The sequence below is a fragment of the Oryzias latipes genome, chromosome 24 (genome assembly GCF_053564925.1).
Source record: "Oryzias latipes strain Hd-rR chromosome 24, Olatipes_Hd-rR_3.1".
NCBI classification, from domain to species: domain Eukaryota; kingdom Metazoa; phylum Chordata; class Actinopteri; order Beloniformes; family Adrianichthyidae; genus Oryzias; species Oryzias latipes.
Window position 1 is genome coordinate 19,136,382 of NC_136260.1, and position 16,481 is coordinate 19,152,862.

At 37.8% G+C, this 16,481-nt stretch overlaps 1 protein-coding gene across 2 annotated transcripts; it reads right to left on the reverse strand.

Moving 5' to 3' along the window:
* Nucleotides 1-85: 85 nt before the first annotated feature.
* On the reverse strand, nt 86-15,281 carry pals1b (protein associated with LIN7 1, MAGUK p55 family member b). 2 transcript variants are annotated; one of them, XM_011491541.4, is made up of 14 exons: nt 15,101-15,281; nt 11,939-12,403; nt 11,517-11,725; nt 8,857-8,934; nt 7,587-7,706; nt 6,152-6,313; nt 5,967-6,044; nt 5,703-5,886; nt 4,069-4,137; nt 3,905-3,976; nt 3,208-3,369; nt 1,718-1,920; nt 1,513-1,623; nt 86-933 (listed from the first exon to the last, which is right to left on the reverse strand). In XM_011491541.4, exons 2-14 carry the CDS (start codon nt 12,252-12,254, stop codon nt 757-759), a joined length of 1,941 nt encoding a protein of 646 aa, XP_011489843.1. In that variant the 5' UTR covers nt 12,255-12,403; nt 15,101-15,281; the 3' UTR covers nt 86-756. The 2 variants fall into 2 exon arrangements, with proteins under 2 accessions (XP_011489843.1, XP_078798775.1); XM_078942649.1 differs by lacking the exon at nt 8,857-8,934.
* Between the last annotated feature and the right edge of the window lie 1,200 nt (nt 15,282-16,481).

The window sequence follows — 16,481 nt, forward strand, 5'->3', positions numbered from 1 at the left end:
TGAGTTCTTGCTCAACTTCAACTATCTACAAAAACAAAATAAAAATCTCACTGGCCAGTTTTATTCTTTCAAGAACAAAAACCACTTTTTCACATTTAATTTATTAGGGTTTTTGGAACCTGAAAGAAGCAATAACATTTATTTTTGGACTAATTCATAAATTCTTTGGATAAAACTGGTAGAAAAAGAGTCTCAGCAGCTCTAAACAGCAGCATTACACAAAGAATTAAAAATCCACCAGTTAACCAGAGGCTGCTGAAACACGAGAGACAAAACATAATACTGATATTGATGTAAATAAAATGCAAATACTCTTTATATTCTCAATGGAAGACATATTAAAGCAAAAAAACATGAGATTCAGTTATTGTTTGGTTCTTTGCTTTATCAGGAAGACCCTGTTTCCCTGTAACAGCCAAATAAACACAATATTAGACCCTTCTGTCTACAAATATATACATTGATAAATATCTAGAATCGAGAAGAAGATGAAAATATTTGACAAATAAATGACTCTGCATATCTGTGAGGCTGACAGACCTCCATGAAGCAAAAATGTTTCACCCACAGAAGAGACACCAACAAGAAATCGAAAAGGAGTGCGTCCCCTCCAGCACCCCGATATGATCCTCCAAAAATGAGGATAAAGGGAATTTTCAGTGAGGCGTCACCACAGTCCATTCCTTCATGGGTCTCTGTTCGGCTCCTCATTACCTTCTCCTTCCCTGAGACGTCTTGAACAGAAGCAGCACTTTTCTAGCATAGCCAGGAGGTGGGCACCCACTGTGGCTCCGTGTCCAGTTTGTCTATCAGCCGGCGCAGCTCCTGGAAAGCCTGGTTTGGATCCACGTTCTGAATGGTTGCATCGAAGAAGTGGCCGAAGTTTTGCTCCATCTCACGAGCTTTTTCAATGGTCTCTTTAAGCTCTTCTGGCTGAAGAACAGAGGGAAAATGTGACATAACTACTCAAAATGTAATTCATTTTGCCCCTTTTTCTACTTCACAGTTTGCTCTAAAAATTTATCTTTAAAACTGTTTTTGTGGCAATGCTTGAAGTACAGCTCTTATTTTTTTTAATTTACAGATATTTTTTATTATATTACACAACATTTAGACAATAAATTAAAAACTGCAAGAAACTCAATTCCAAGCACTTAACTTGGTAATTTTTAACCACAAAAATTGAGATCAAAATATTTTTATGTTATACAATGAAGTTCAAACATAATACAGATGTATAAAACTAAAAAAGAGAGCAAAGACAGAGTCAAAACTATGAGAAAAATGTGTAAAAAAAAAAAGAGGGGAAACCTCCATTACCCCAACTACATACAATGTTCCAAGGATTGACTCTAGGGGGTTCCACAATTAACCCTTTGACATGTTTGTTTAAACAAAAAATTTCACATTTTGAATGAAAAATACACAAACCGGGGAGTCTGAGATTGGCAAGTGCATCAGTGAGGTCAGAGGCTGCTGAGCATCAATGTTTAGGCGATGTTGTGTTTTTACCTTTGGAGTTTTTCCCTCTGTAGCCAGCAGGGTGCGCAGTCGTTCCTGAGAAGGAGGGCCGATGAAGATGACATAGGGCTTAAGGTTGGAGGATCTCAACACCTGCAGTGACTGAAAGGCAAACAAAAGGCAGAATAAAATGGATTATTTCTCAAAAACATGAATATCCCTTACTACCAAACAGTGTGTAAAAAGCGTGTCCTACCCTTGTGTGCAGGCAGAGCACGCAGATGTGTCCAGAATTGATGACGTGCCGAACAGAGTCGGTGCTGGTGCCGTACAAATTCTTCTCATACTCTCCGGACTCGATGAATTTCCCCGCTGCCAAATCTGCCTCGAAACCCGGCCGGCTAACAAAGTGGTACTCCCGGCCGTTCCGCTCGTGGATTCTTGGGTTCCTGGTTGTGTCTGAGGATGTAAAAAAAATAAACTAAGTATCTCGAAGAGTTTATGCACCAATGAGTTCTTCTGATTTCTTAATAAAGAGCCAATGGAAATGATTGAATAGGTTGCAAATATGGAGAGACGACAGAGGTCAAAGTTCAAATGCAGTTTCAGTTGCTTAAAAGTCATCATATAATTTGTTTTGAAAGACAAAAGCTTTATTTTTTTAGAGAAAAATCAAATCAAATTGAAATTTATTTATAAACTAAAAAAAAGGTAGGTACTAAACACCCTTTGCCCTCCCTGATCTGTTGAAACATTCATGACCCCTAACACAAAAAAACAAAAGAAAAAACAGGACTCCAACTATTAAAGAAACTCATTCCTTATGTTTAAGTGCTTTATTTACTAAAAAACAAGTTCTTTTGGATGCAGATGGATTGTTTTTTCTTCATAGTTAATGTGCTTATATAGTTGTTATGGCTTTATTTGACTTTTATAACTATGATTCTTGAAAATCAATACAAAAATCTTTAGAAAACAGAATAAAATCCATTATATTATATTGATGAGGGTTACATATTACTAAGATAAAGATGTGTGCTATTTAAGCAGGTAAAGGTGGATCAACAAATTGACCGTAACGCCTTGATTTATGTCAACTCCCTCAGCCACACTCAAAGTACCATCATAACAATATGATAGCCCTTCAAGAACCTTAAGTTCTGAATTATGTACTCTGCTACTCTGACGGGTAATTAAGGCTTAATTTGACACTTTTTTTGAAAACACAGATTAAAAGAAAAAAAATGCATTTTTAAACTCATCTTTTACTGACATCTTTTACTAAACTCATCTTTTACTTTTACTACATCTTTTACATCTATCTACTGTGCCACCACAGAAAAAAATTAGTACCTGAATGAAACACAAAAGGATTTAGATCTAAGATTTAGATTAAACAACAAAAATGGAAGAATTCTCTTTTATTAACTCTCCCAAAAAAGAAAAACATTAACCTGATAACGATATGACAGAGTTGAAAAAATGGTATTTGCATTTCTAATTTATGAAAAAAAAGAAGCAGATAGAAGAACCAAAAGATTGAGAAATGAAACAACTTTTTGTCATATTTTGAACATTTTTATTCATCTGCAATAACCATAAAAGCTGCAGCTTCACTGGCCTTCAGTCGGCTGACTTCAAACTCTTGGTTTCTTTTTCACCGGTTCTCCCTACATTTGGGTAAATCAAGCTTTTGCTTCTGTGAATCAGTGATCAGTCACCGTAGCGTTGACAGAGTGAACTTACGTGGAACAGCGACCGCAAACCGCTCTGGTTCTAAAGACAGAAGTCGGCGTCGCAGCTCGTCGTGGCCACTGTTGGTTGGGCCGATCAGAGCTATGGGACGTTTGCGATTAGCCGGCTGGTGGTAGAGGGACATTTCCTCGTAGGTCAGGATGTCGTCGGAGTCTGGAGAGACAGTTTGGGAGGGGTCACTGACCTGCATAATAAATCACTTTGAGCTCTGCGGCTGATGCCGCTTGGTGTAACTTTTGCTGTTTTGAAGGAGGCGGGAAACACACACCAGGTTTTTGAGAGTGATAAATATTTTCATCAATACTGTTGTTCATATCTTCCTGCCAGTTGGATTGGAACCGCACAGTAACTGTGCGCAGCTACAATTCTCAAAGCGTGAACCCTCAAACAGCACTTGGCTGCGAAGCGTTTAAGCGCCTGCTGATCCCGTCTGCGAAGACAGGTCTAATCTGACTTGTGACACAACAAGTCTGGACAAGCTGCTGTGAGCAACACAAGGTGTGTCAACTTCAGCTTACGTGCAGGCGTAAGACTGACAGTGGTGGACTTTTGGCAGCAGCCCAGTACTGAAGCAGTCTTTTTGCAGATGGGACATGAGAAGAGACGTGAGCCAAGTATGCAGTTAGAGAAAGCTTTTAAACCGGCTAAGCTGTCACACCACTTAAGAGATGGAAGAAAGAAGTCCCACCTGTGCTCTTGGTGAAGTTTGACACGTTCCTCTTCTTCTGTTTTTTGCTCTTCTTCGAACACCAAAGCTTGCCTGAGCACATTCAACATAAGTTAATTTTTTAAAAGATACTGAAGTGGTCCCAACAGTTTAAAAACTTTCTGGTCAGAGAGACGCAGACAAACCTTGTTGATCTCGACTGTTGTCCGGTAAACTTTTCTTCAGGGTCTCTCTCTGTTGCTGGAAACTTTTACCTAAAAAACAAACCAGTAAAAATGTAAATTTGTATATTTTATCAGTTTAACAGCTTGATAAGATTTCTGTTGCATTAATACACAGATGTTTTTATAGTGAAGTGTTGCATCACTACAAACTCCCAGCTTCTAAAGCCCAAAGCTTTGGCAGGTCTCCTTAACTTTCCATTGCAGGCGAGTAAATTGACGTTCACCTACAGGAAGATTAACTTGATTCCTGAAGGCACCAGATGATAAACATGTCTCACCAGGATTTTATTTCCAAGCTAGTTATTTGTCTCTCAAGTCTTCTCGCTTGATTGTTTTGCCAGATTCAACAAGGAGCTGTTAAACAAATTCTAGAGTTTTCCTAAGGCTCATAAAATATAATGTGGATTTGTTTAAATATTTGTTTAAATATTCAACCTAGTTTAAAAGTGAATTTAAAAAAAATGTTGATTTATGTCATCTGAGATCTCTCAAAATAGCGAATAGTAAGATTTTTTATTAGTTTTCTTTAAATTGTGATCTAAAATCATTATTACAAAAATATTAAAGGAAAAGTGATAGATTTTTCTAACAGGTTTATTTGTAGTTCATAACTTATGCAATCAGGTTGACAAAAACTACAAAATATCGTCTAATATTTTTTAATAATATACCATTTTTCTTAATCCTAATAAGGTCAAATTTGATGAGTTAATCAAAATGAGTAACTAGATTAAATAAGCCTAATTGTCTAATCACAAATGTTACAAATAAAACTATGGTGCTGCAGGATTTTTCTTTTATGTACCATTTTTAAAAAAGTAACTCAAGTAAAAGTAACTGAATAAATACACACATTTCTGCCTACACTTTTTTAGTTATAGTAGAGCTGTGTTCACAGTCATTTTACTTTCTGTTTCTCAGTTTTTTCTCTGAATTTTGTCCAAATTCTGACAGAAAAAGAGGATGAGGGCACTTCTGATGAACAAACTGATCCCCCAAAAAAATGAACTAAAGTAAAAGCTTTAAAATAAAAATCACTACTATTTAATTATCTTAAGTTGAAATCTTACATATCCATTTAAATGATCTATAATTGATATAACTTCTTTTTTTTTAGATTACACAGGATCTGTGGTATCCAACACAAATTTATTCTGTTCATCCTATTTTAAAGAAAGATGTCATTGGCTGCATTTAAACCCTCTTATGGTCAGTGACACTTTACTGGAGGTAAACCAGGCTCTCCACTAAAGACCCCCTTTTATGTGCTAAATATAACACATGACCTTTTTGCTGCTTAATGCTAGTAAACATCTTGTTGATCTTATTCTTAAAGGGCCTGCAGACGGGGAGATTTTCAGCTATCTTATTAGGCTCAGTCTGAGCCACCTGTGCAACACACAGCTGACAAACCTCAGCCTCAGTTTATGGGTTTGTTATTAAAATGACTTTTCCCTGATTAAGCATTTTTGATGTGGGCTGTGGAGTCACTGGTGTAATTATTTCAACAACCAGATACCGAAGCGCCAAAACTGCTAATCGTAAAATGCAAAAAAAAAAAGCAAAATGCTTGCTGACATTCAGCTCTGATTTACCTGGAATGAGTCCCGCCAGGGGCTGGTTGTCCTCATCTCCATCCCTGTAGGCCTGCCACCAGTTGGGGTCATCCTGGCTGATGACATGGAGGATGTCTCCTTTTTGAAAGGACAGACCCAGCTCCCGGCACGGCACGAAGGGATCATCGGAGGGATCGTAGTCGAAGTAAGCTCGTATGTGCATCTGAGGAGAGGGTTTAGGTCAGCGGGTTGCATGCGTGTAGTTCAGAGTTCTCACACACACTCATACCATTAGTGACTTACGACAGTCTGTCGGTGAGGGGCTGGTTTAATGTGAGAGCTTGGGATGAGGAGGAAGGTCAGTGCGCCGTGCATTTGTTGCTGTCAAGAAAAAAAAAAGTTTTTTAGGGTCACACGCTCATAAACACAACTCTTCTTTGTTGGGAGTTCAACCTTTCTAGAGGTTACCCGATGCTACTTTGAATTACCAGCAAGTCGTGAACTTCATTGATGTGTTTCCCTCGAATAGGAATCCCATTGATCTCCAGGATCTCGTCTCCTTCATTGAGGAGGCCGCTGCGCTCCGCCGCGCCACCTTTTACCACACGGCTCACCACCACGCTGTCCATGTCATTGCGCACTGTCGCACCCTGATGAGCACATCGAAAAGGACAATCAGAGAGGTTTTTGGATTCTGCTCTGCTGGTAATAAAAACGTGCTGTCAGCATGTAAAAAAATGTAAACAATAATCCATTTAACAGGTATTTACATCCAGTTGATGATAAATACTGATTTCACAGAATAACAGAGTATTCTTTAACTTAATGCTGCAGCTTTTTCTGCTCAATAATCTAATAAATCCATCATGAAAGCTTTTACATAATTCAGATCTAATTTTGGAAAAGCTAATCATATGTAGTTAGTCGGACTCTGTGGCTGATAGATGCCACAATGAGAATCTCATGAAATGAAATGTGGTGAAAAATGACTAAATCAAGTGTTAGAGTTTGTTAAAAGAGCAATTCTTACTCATAAAAGCCTAGTAGGAATAGCAAATTCTTATTTTTTCCTTTAGAATAATTTAATACCCATTTATAGTCTCTTTTTTTTTGTAAATATGTGTTATCCCGTTTTTTTGGCATAAATAAGAAAAGAAATATAAAGAGATACTAGCATTTTCTCAAAATGTGAAATTGTTTTTTACTTTTAACAGAAGCTCGTATGACTTCATTTCAAAATAAAAGACTTCCTGTGCAACACAGAATGATCCCAGTTGAAATAATGTATTCCTACCAAAGGGTTTCAACAATCCAAGACCAAAATGGCATTTTTTTTCTTGCTATACTGTAGATCTACTTTGGTGAGGGTCATTCTAGGAAAGCTCAGACTTATTAGCAAAGTTTGTTTAGTATTTCATATCCATGTATTCTGGAGGAAATGTAGATTGAACAAGGCCTTATTGATGTCAGCAGGGATGTAAAAACCTTAGTTTATCTTATTTCTACTTGCATTTCAGCCATTTATTTATAAACACAACTAATCTAAATTAAATCAGTGATTATTAAGCTACCCTAAATAAAAAAAATAATATATATTTTTTTCCTCAGCCAGGAAGCCACTATGGATGGATAAAAGAGCCTCATGTGGTTCCAGAGCCTCAGGCCTCAGATGTCAAACAGACCAGACGAGGCCTTAGAGCAGCAGAGTTCTATGATGTCTGCACAGAAACATGTCCGCTCTGGATCATGTCCTTTGGTATGGTAGTAAAAAAATAAAAGAAGTGGTTCAGACACACAGATTCTGAACCACAGCAGAAACCGTGACTCATTTTACTGTTCTTCAAATAGGCTGTCATTTTATTAAAAGGACTAAAAATACAGAAATGTCCGTGGGATTGACTTTGGAAAGAGTTGACGTCTCACCAGCGGAGTGTCTCTGGCTTTCTCCAGCCGCACCAGTTTGACCGTCTCTCCGAGGTACTGCATCACGTTTTCCTCTGTCATTTCCTGCACTGCCACGCTGTCGTGAGCCTGCATAAGGGCCTGCAACAACACGCATGAGGACACTCACACACAAACATCCGGGCCATCATACATTTACAAACAATGAGTAGACGCTAAATGGGGAAGAAGGAGCTTAAAATGAAATGTTCCCAGAGGAAAAACAGGAACGCGTGTTTTCTTCCACACGCACCTGCTGTCTGTGTGCCTGCCACTTCCCCTCCAAAACCATAAACAAGTGAGACATTGCTCTTCATTTATGGGGACAACGCACAATTAATAACTCTCAGCACAAATTAGTCTCTCTGTCCTACAGCAAAGGAGACCTGGGAGAGTGAACGCTAAGCTTTGATGTGCACACAATCCGTCTTAATCTCCCTCAGTATATGTAGGAGTTAGAATCCGCCGCCATCCATCACCGGCGCACCTTTGGCTTCTGTGCCCCAGAGGAAACTGTGTCCCAGAAAACAATGAGCGGAAACCGAGCAGACGCAGACGCTCTCACGTGCCGCCGTACACTTTGGCGGTGAGGTTGTTTACCTGAAAAACAGTGTGATTCATGTGGATCCTCTGCTCCCTGCAGAGAAACGGACTTAATGTGTTTCAGTTTTTCTGCCGACAGCCAGGATCTCCTTACACGGCCCCCACTGGCTGCACCGTTCCAGCCCAGTGGAGGGGTTAAGAGGCCAGCGGGGGCAGTGGTAGTTCACACACTCTCATGGATCAAATATCAGACCCCCTCAACCAGAAAGTCACTGCCGAATCACCCATTTAAGGAATGTTGTCACTTCCAGTCTGTGACTCAACTTTTTCTTGAAAACGCTCGAAAACTGGGGATTTAAAGTCCCACTCCGAGAAAAAATTGTGTTTTTGGTGTTTTTAACATGTTCTTGTGGTGTTTTTCTAATGATGGAAGACATATGTAAAGAAAACATAGCTGCAAATAGCATTTTATGAGTATTTCTTTATTCAAATCGCTGTCAATCGGTTTTTGTTGTGTCGAAAATACTCTGGGTGGGCCAGAAGCTCTCTGCTCTACTCCATTCTGATGCAAAATGATGATTGGAGGGGGAGTTTAAACAACTACAGTTCAAATTTCCCATCTTTTTCCCAAGCTAATAAGTATTTGAAAAGAACTCAATGAAAAGCGATAGATAGAAAAAGGTCTCACAACATCAACAGGATCTCTGACCTGGACATGAGGGTTGGTGAGCAGCGCTTTCAGCTCTAAACTCTCCTTGTGTTGGCTCGACTGCAGAATCTTCTGGACCTAAACAAAAACGTTCTCTGGTTAAGTTAGATTTCCACTGAAACCCCAAATGCAGCAAGTCAGGAAAAAAAGCCACGTTTCATTTAGAAACACTGAACAAACGCCTTAAAGCTCCCCTCTGAGGAAAGTCGTGATTTTTGTGTTTTTAACATGTTATTGTGTCATTTTTCTCATGATGGTGGACACATGTTAAAAAAAATTAAGATCAAAATTGTATTTCAGTATTTCTTTATTCAAATTATTATGAATCAGCAGCAGATGATAAAATGCGTTTTTAAAAAAAGAGCCTAAAACTCAGAGGCAATTTCTAATGAACTACTGCCGCTCTGCAGGAACTATGTCCTAGGAATGACACTGTTTTTTGGGATTTTGGCTAAAAACAACATAATCAAAATAAAAAAATCGACTGGAAATGCTTCTACAATAGATCAAAAGATAATTTAAGAACTGCAAAAATCTTTTACTAGATAAATCTTAGCTGTGTTTTGTAAATCCCAACTCTTTGACGTAGAATCATCCTAATATGCATTATTTGAAATGGATTAACTCCGTTTCTTCAAACGAATTGATCTTACTTTAACCCCTTGCCTGATATCAGCTAATTGCATGACAACATGCTTATTGAACTGCCCAAGTGTATCTTTTGATCTATTTCTAGCCAAAATTAAAAACCTGTGTCGTTTATTAGAGTGGCAGGAGCTCATCAGAAGTTTGCCTCTGAGTTGTGGGCAGGACTGTTGGCAGGAAGCAGTCCTTGGTGTTTCTCCCTTCTCTCAGCAGCGCAGAGACATTTTGGTGTTGGTATTCTTAGCTCTCCTGCTTCTTCATCCCTTTTTAAGAGCTTAGTTTGTGAGTTATACTAATCAAAGCTCTGGCTAACAAGGTGACGCACTTCCCCCTCCTCCCCCAGCAACGCTGCACCTCAGCCCCTGCTGCTGTAAGCGGCTGGAGTTTCTTTTTCTGGCTGCACAGATCCTGGCCGTCGTCCTGCAGAGCGCCGCAACACACAGCTAGCACAGTGCTGCTGGGAGATTAGCTTACACAATGTTCAACTCAGTCCAAACACACTGCAGACTGAAAGTCTTCCTGACTGGTATGTGAGAGCAAACATGGACAGCACAATGCGTACTGTGTTAAGAGCCTCAACATCCAGCTCCTCTATCTTCCAACTAATTTGTCATGGCTGGAATAAATGCTGCAGTGCTGCTCGCTGGCCTTAAATGAACTCTACGTAGTGTGCCTTATAGATCGTTGCGTCAGAACATCGTTACACATCAGACTATGAAATATAAATCAAGCTGCAGCTATCGGCGCTGAAATAATTCATGGAGAACTGCATGACAATTCCTGTTGTTCTACTTCCGTAAACAAGCTCACTGTACTGTATTTAATCATTTTATCTGCTAAACGGTTATTTTAATAAAGAAAAACTAATAAAAGAACAACTCTGTTTTAAAGTCCAACTCCAATTACATTTTGATTTATTGTAAAAGCGTTGCCAGCGTTTTTTTTAATGCTGATTATGCCGTTTTTTGGGCTAAATCAAAACACCTAATTTCTGCAGAGCGGCAGAAGTTAATCAGAAATTCTCCTCTGAGGTTGTGGGCGGGACTGTAACTAATCCTCAGCTGATATCCCATCATCTCCTGCATGCTTACAGGCCCTCACAACCACAATCTAACATTAGCGGTGCAACAAAAATGGGAGTTATCCAGTTTGGAGCCCGATGCCAGCTCAGATGACAAATAAAGGAAGACGTTGGTTTGTCTGCAAGCAGGGAGACTTTAGCCCGCCCACTTCAGTTTTTACATCTAAACTGAGCTTTTTCAAACTGCATTTTTTCCATCTGCTCCTGATTCTACTCAGAAATTCAGTTTTGATGCTAAATTCTTTCATAAATGCAACAAGAACATGTGGAAAACACACACAAAAATTCAATTTTTGGGGGGGTGAGTCTTTAAAACACGACACAATTCATCAACCTTTATTTAAATGTCATTTGTCTTCTCTAAGCTTGAACTTTTTGGTTTTTTGTTGTTGTCATGTTGTAAAAATTATTCAAATATTACACATAATTTTAGTATTTATTTTTCTATAGTAAGATTCCAATGCATATGAAACGGTTTAACATTAATAGAACATTAAAAAAAGTAGTTCATACCAAAGTTTTGGTAAAAAAATCTACACCCAATAAACATTTACGGTCATTCAGGAACCCTTTATTTCTAATTCTGAATAAAAAGTATATTTTTTCTGTTCATAGTAGCGCTAAAATAAGTGTAGTCCTGGATTTAATGGTACACTGTGGACCAGCGACACAACGTGATGGGATTAAATCAACACTAATTTGTTGGTTTGTCAAAAAAGAAAAAGTCTGCCAAAAATTGAAAATTAAAAAAAATTTAAACATTTTTTTTAAGAAAAACTGAACCACTTTTAAGTTTGTTACTTAAGAGTTGTAGAATGAACAGACCCTTTGTGAAAACTAAAAGACAAGTGATTGAGAGACGGCCGTTTGTCTCATGTGCGTCTCTGAACAGTTTCAGGCAGATCCAGAAACGTGTTTGATGGTTGAGCGTTACCTCCTGGCACAGGTCCAGGGCTTGTGCTGTGAGAGGCGAGGTGGGACTGACTCGGCTCATGGGCTGCGACAGCGTGGTGAAGATGGCGTAGGCATTCCTGAATTCTTCTTTGGCTAAAAGCTGCATGATCAGATCCACATCCTGCTGGCTCTGAGCGTCATTCAAGCAGTGCTGCGCCCACTTCAGGGCCTGCTCCAAGTCCTCCAGGTCTGAAGAGGACACCAACAAATGAATGATTATTTTTTTTAAATAAACGTTTGTTGCGTTTAAAATGGATTTATATGTTGACTTAGACACTATTCTAACCAAAGTTGTCTTCCTCCTCTGCTCCACCCTTCAATTGCCATTGTTTTGTTTTTGCTCATTTAATTCACAACTCTTTGTTTTTCTGTGTGGTCTGCCTCCTCCTTTCCTGAACTCACCCACTGTCATTTCTGTGCTGGTGTCCTTGGGAATGATTTCCTTCCCCTCAAAGGTGGGATTGTCAATGCCCACCTTGGGGTTCTCCGACAGCTTCTTGAGCCTCAGAGAGGCATTGGGATCGATGTCACGCTTCCCCTCCTCTTCCCTGCTCCTCAGGTCATCGCGGTAATGCTGAACTCGATCCATCTGAGCACCGCAGTGCCGGGGTTGGACTCGGCTGCTTTCCTCTCCTGGACAGTCCACAGCCCGCTCTCTGTGGCTCACGGCCAGACCGGAGGCCTCTTGAACATAACCGTTTATGTGGGATGTAATCATCCCTGTCGCGGCGACATACAGCTCAAACCACCCCAGCGTTTCCTGAGGTCCGCCGGAGGGTTAGGAGGAACGGCGGTCGAGGCTGCTCAGCTCCGGGGTCATAGCACAGCACCGCAAGACGGATCCCGAAACACTCGTGATCCCTCACCCTGAAACACAAACGCAATATAAAACACTGATCATAGCCCGACTTTTAAGAGGATCACATACATTTCCTATGAATCCTAAAATCTTTTATTTGATTAAATTTTAGTGGGGAAAAGAACACTTTTTTTTATTGAGCAGCTATTTAATGATTACCGGTACATCAGATAAAATGGAACTTATTTAAATGATAAAAGGTAGTAAGAAAAATGGTTTAAGAAACAACTTTATTTGCATCTTTAAAACACAGAAAAATCCAACTAGTTTAGACAAACAGCTGCACAGTTTATATATTTGGCAAAATTGATGCAACTGACTTTTATTTAAGAACTTTTAACAACAAAAATGTAGATTTTGGTCAATAACTACATAAAATAATTTTAGAATAGCATTATGTAAAACAGTATTTTATGAAGGAATAAAAATGAAAAACAAGTGAGAATATAAATATAGTTCCACAGACAATTTACCATGAGGAAGTAGAAAAATCAATTAGAAATGCATATTTTCAAAATAAATGTAAACTTTTTTCTCTCTTTTAGAATAAAAAAAGCCAGAAAGGTAAAAATATCAAAACCAAAAAAATAGATTACTTTTCTTTCTTTTTTTCTTTTCCAACTTTTTGTTGCTTTATATCTTAATTTAGTTGTTTTTTAATTTATGAACCTTTATGAAACTTATAAACCTTTTGTGTTTGAGGTACATGTTAGAGCTTGCTCCTTTTGTTGCCGTTAGCCTTTCCTCCTATGAGTCAGCCACAACTTAAATCTGCCACAGATTTCAGTTACTGATTGCAACACACCTGACTTTGTTACAGAATAATATATGATCCTTTCTGTTAATACAATCAGTTCAGTGGCACCCAACATCCAAAAAGACTGCTTTAGAATGTATTTTTACAAAGATATTCATTCGTAAAACATTGTTGAAATGTGCTGCAACCAAATGTGAAAAAAGCTCAAGGACTTTTAAGGTTTTTTGTCACATGTTCAAACTTCATTTTTATAGTAGGATACAAAAACACACTGATCAGGACCGATGTATCCTCCTCCTGCTTCTCATCTGGCACAGCACTTCTAATTTCTGAGAGTTCTCCGTCGCCTCAAATGGCCTTACTTCAGACTTTTACCTGGATAACATGTCCCTAATTATCCCAAAAAACCTATCTGTGCATCTACCTGTGAGTTAGGTGTCATTTACGTAAATTAGAACATGAAAACGACCTAAATTTGAATGTATTTGATTTTCTTTTTTTCCCAAATATGTGGCTAAAGAGCGTTTTTGCAAGTAAACTAGGATAAAAAAAATAAAACTATTTTCACACATTTATCTGTACTATTGTATATTCATTTCACACAGAGATGGATTTCATCAGCTCATCTCTGCGTAAAGCTTCTGCAGGCCTGACATACTAGTTTGTAGGTTTGAAGGATCATTTGCATTTAATCCTGCCCTACAGAACTAAAGAACAGATAGTATTGTCGCTGAAAGGCACCTCTGACACACGTGTGACAAAGTTAGTCATGTCCCCTTACGCTTAATGTCAGCCTTCCCCTTCTTTTACCAACTATACTGCTAATTGCGTCTGGCAAGTGGCCTCTACGCCTCCCAAACACTTCCCCTGCAGAAGCATTTAGCTGCATTTAGAATGGCAGCATGCTCCTGAAAAACAGCAGACTGCCATCTGTTCCTGTGGGCTTAATTAAGCTCTGGCTCGAGTGCTTCACTCCGGCTAAGTGACCACAGGAGCACTGGGAGGGATGCTGGAAAGGCAGAGGAGTACTCAGGTGGAACAGTGAATGGAAGTGAACACACCCACCTATATATAAACAAATAATGCAAAAAGCTCTGCAAACCTACATACTGCACTACAGTATTATTCAGCGTCTTTTTCCCAGCTACATCAATGACTTATTATAGCATTACTAGGACAGCAACTTCATTAAACTTACAGGAAAAGTTACTAAGTAAAGAACATTCATTCCTATTTAAAAGGCTATTTTGGCTCTCCTTCATCCACATTTTCAGTTTAGTTTTGTCACAAAAGTTCAGAAATTGTTTGATTTATTTGAGTATTGATTTTCTTCTCTTTCTCTGGTTTGCGGAAGGAATGTAAATATATTTAAGTAGCTTAAAAGGGTATATTTTGATTGGTAGGTTCTGCCACATATCATTACAGATGTTTTTTTGTGTGTGAATGTTTTCATTTCTTTTGGACAAAAACTTTTAATTAAATTAAATTGATTTTTTTGTGGTCAAATAAAAAAGTAAAATAAATGCAAACCTATGAATCTTTAACTTTACTCTAATTACAACAAATTTATCAAAATGAGAAAGACATTTTTGATCTACTGAATAAATGTATATTCAAATTCATCATGTACAATAAATTTGAATTAATACAGTTTAGATTAAAAAAAATCACTACATGACACTAGTAGTTGCGCCTTTTATTTGTTGCTTTGAACTAAATTAGTCGTATGGATAAAAGTAACAAACATTCATCAAACACTTCGAAAAAACACACCAAATATGTTTTACATGTATAAAACCGGATTTGTTTACTAGTTAACGGTGACAGAAGCAGACTTAGCCTAGCAGCTCTATACCGCTAACAGTGTAGCTTAGCTGTCCCGTTTCAAAATACACCAACTTACCGCCTCAAAGACGCCAAACAAAACTTCTTCGGTGGTTTAACTCACTATTTTGACTTTCGATGTGCAGAAATGTCGTATTTCGCTCACAGACGAACAGGCTCCACTTCTCCGCTCCCCTGCAGCTCAGAGTTTGGTCCAGTCTTAGTTGCAGCCATTGCAGTGGATGGAGCTGCGCCAATTGTTTTCGGCCGTCTCCGTGGCAACACGGCGGCTCAACAGCGCCCCCTCTCAGCCAAACACGGAATTAACAGTTTTCTTTCAGTAAAGTGCTCCTCTGCAAATACATTATTGACCAAATAAACAAAAAAATAAATAAAAGGATAATATTTTCATAGATGAAGTGAATATATATAAAAAAGCTTAAAAGAAAAATAATTTAGAAAAGTTTATACCTGCAGTGCTGATGATTCTGGATCTAATTTAAGCAAATGTGGCCCAACTACCCTATCTGTGAGTGTCATAACAGTTAAATTTAATAAAATATTAATAAAACCATTTGAAAATGAAAATATTAAATATCAATATATTTAATGTATGTAAATGTGTCTTGTTGGTGTAATGTATGTATAAGTGCAAATATGTCTATGATTAAGACAATTTTCTTATGAATTTATGTATTATCTAAAATAGATTTGGTATATTTATGTATTTTTATTGTGCCTTTTCCCTTGTTTTTTAAATTGCTGGAAATCAATCAATCAATCAAATTTAGTTCAAACATTATTTGATATTATCAAAATTATTGTTGAACCGAGATTGTGCTGTTTTTAGAAAGTCATATTAGCCTGAATTAGAAGAAAATATGTCTGTTTTGGGTCAGATACTTTTTGTCATAAGCTCATAGCAAACAAAAATTAAGATTCGCTCTCAGGGAAACTGACACTAAAGTCATTTAAAATAAAGATACATTAAAAATGTAGAGTGGAAACATTTTCTGAGTTTCTAGAAGTGATGATACTTTATTTGTACCATTTCTTTGGTGTTTTTTCTCTTTTATTTTAGAAGATTTGACCTTTTTTCTGGCTTAGCTAACACTTCCGACTAAATGCAATTTGTTTTTCTGCTCCTTGTTTTGCAAACTGCTTAAGAAAAGAGCTGAAAAATAGAACTGAAGTCTCTGAACTCTCTTGTCTAGTTTTTAGCTAAGCAAAGAGTCTTAAGTTCTTGTTTAAAGGACTAGAAGACCAACTATAAATACATATTATATACATGTACATACATATTTTAGATACTTTTATTACAGATTTAGTAAATTTCTACTTTGTATTGTACAAATTGAAGCCTGTAGACTCAGTCATATTTCCTATCTTATCTTATCTTATTAGGCCTTTCTTTCTCTTATTGTCTTGTATCAAAGGAAATACTTTAACTATAGTTATAATTAATGCACTTTAAAACTTTTAAAATCTATATTCTATTTGTCTTA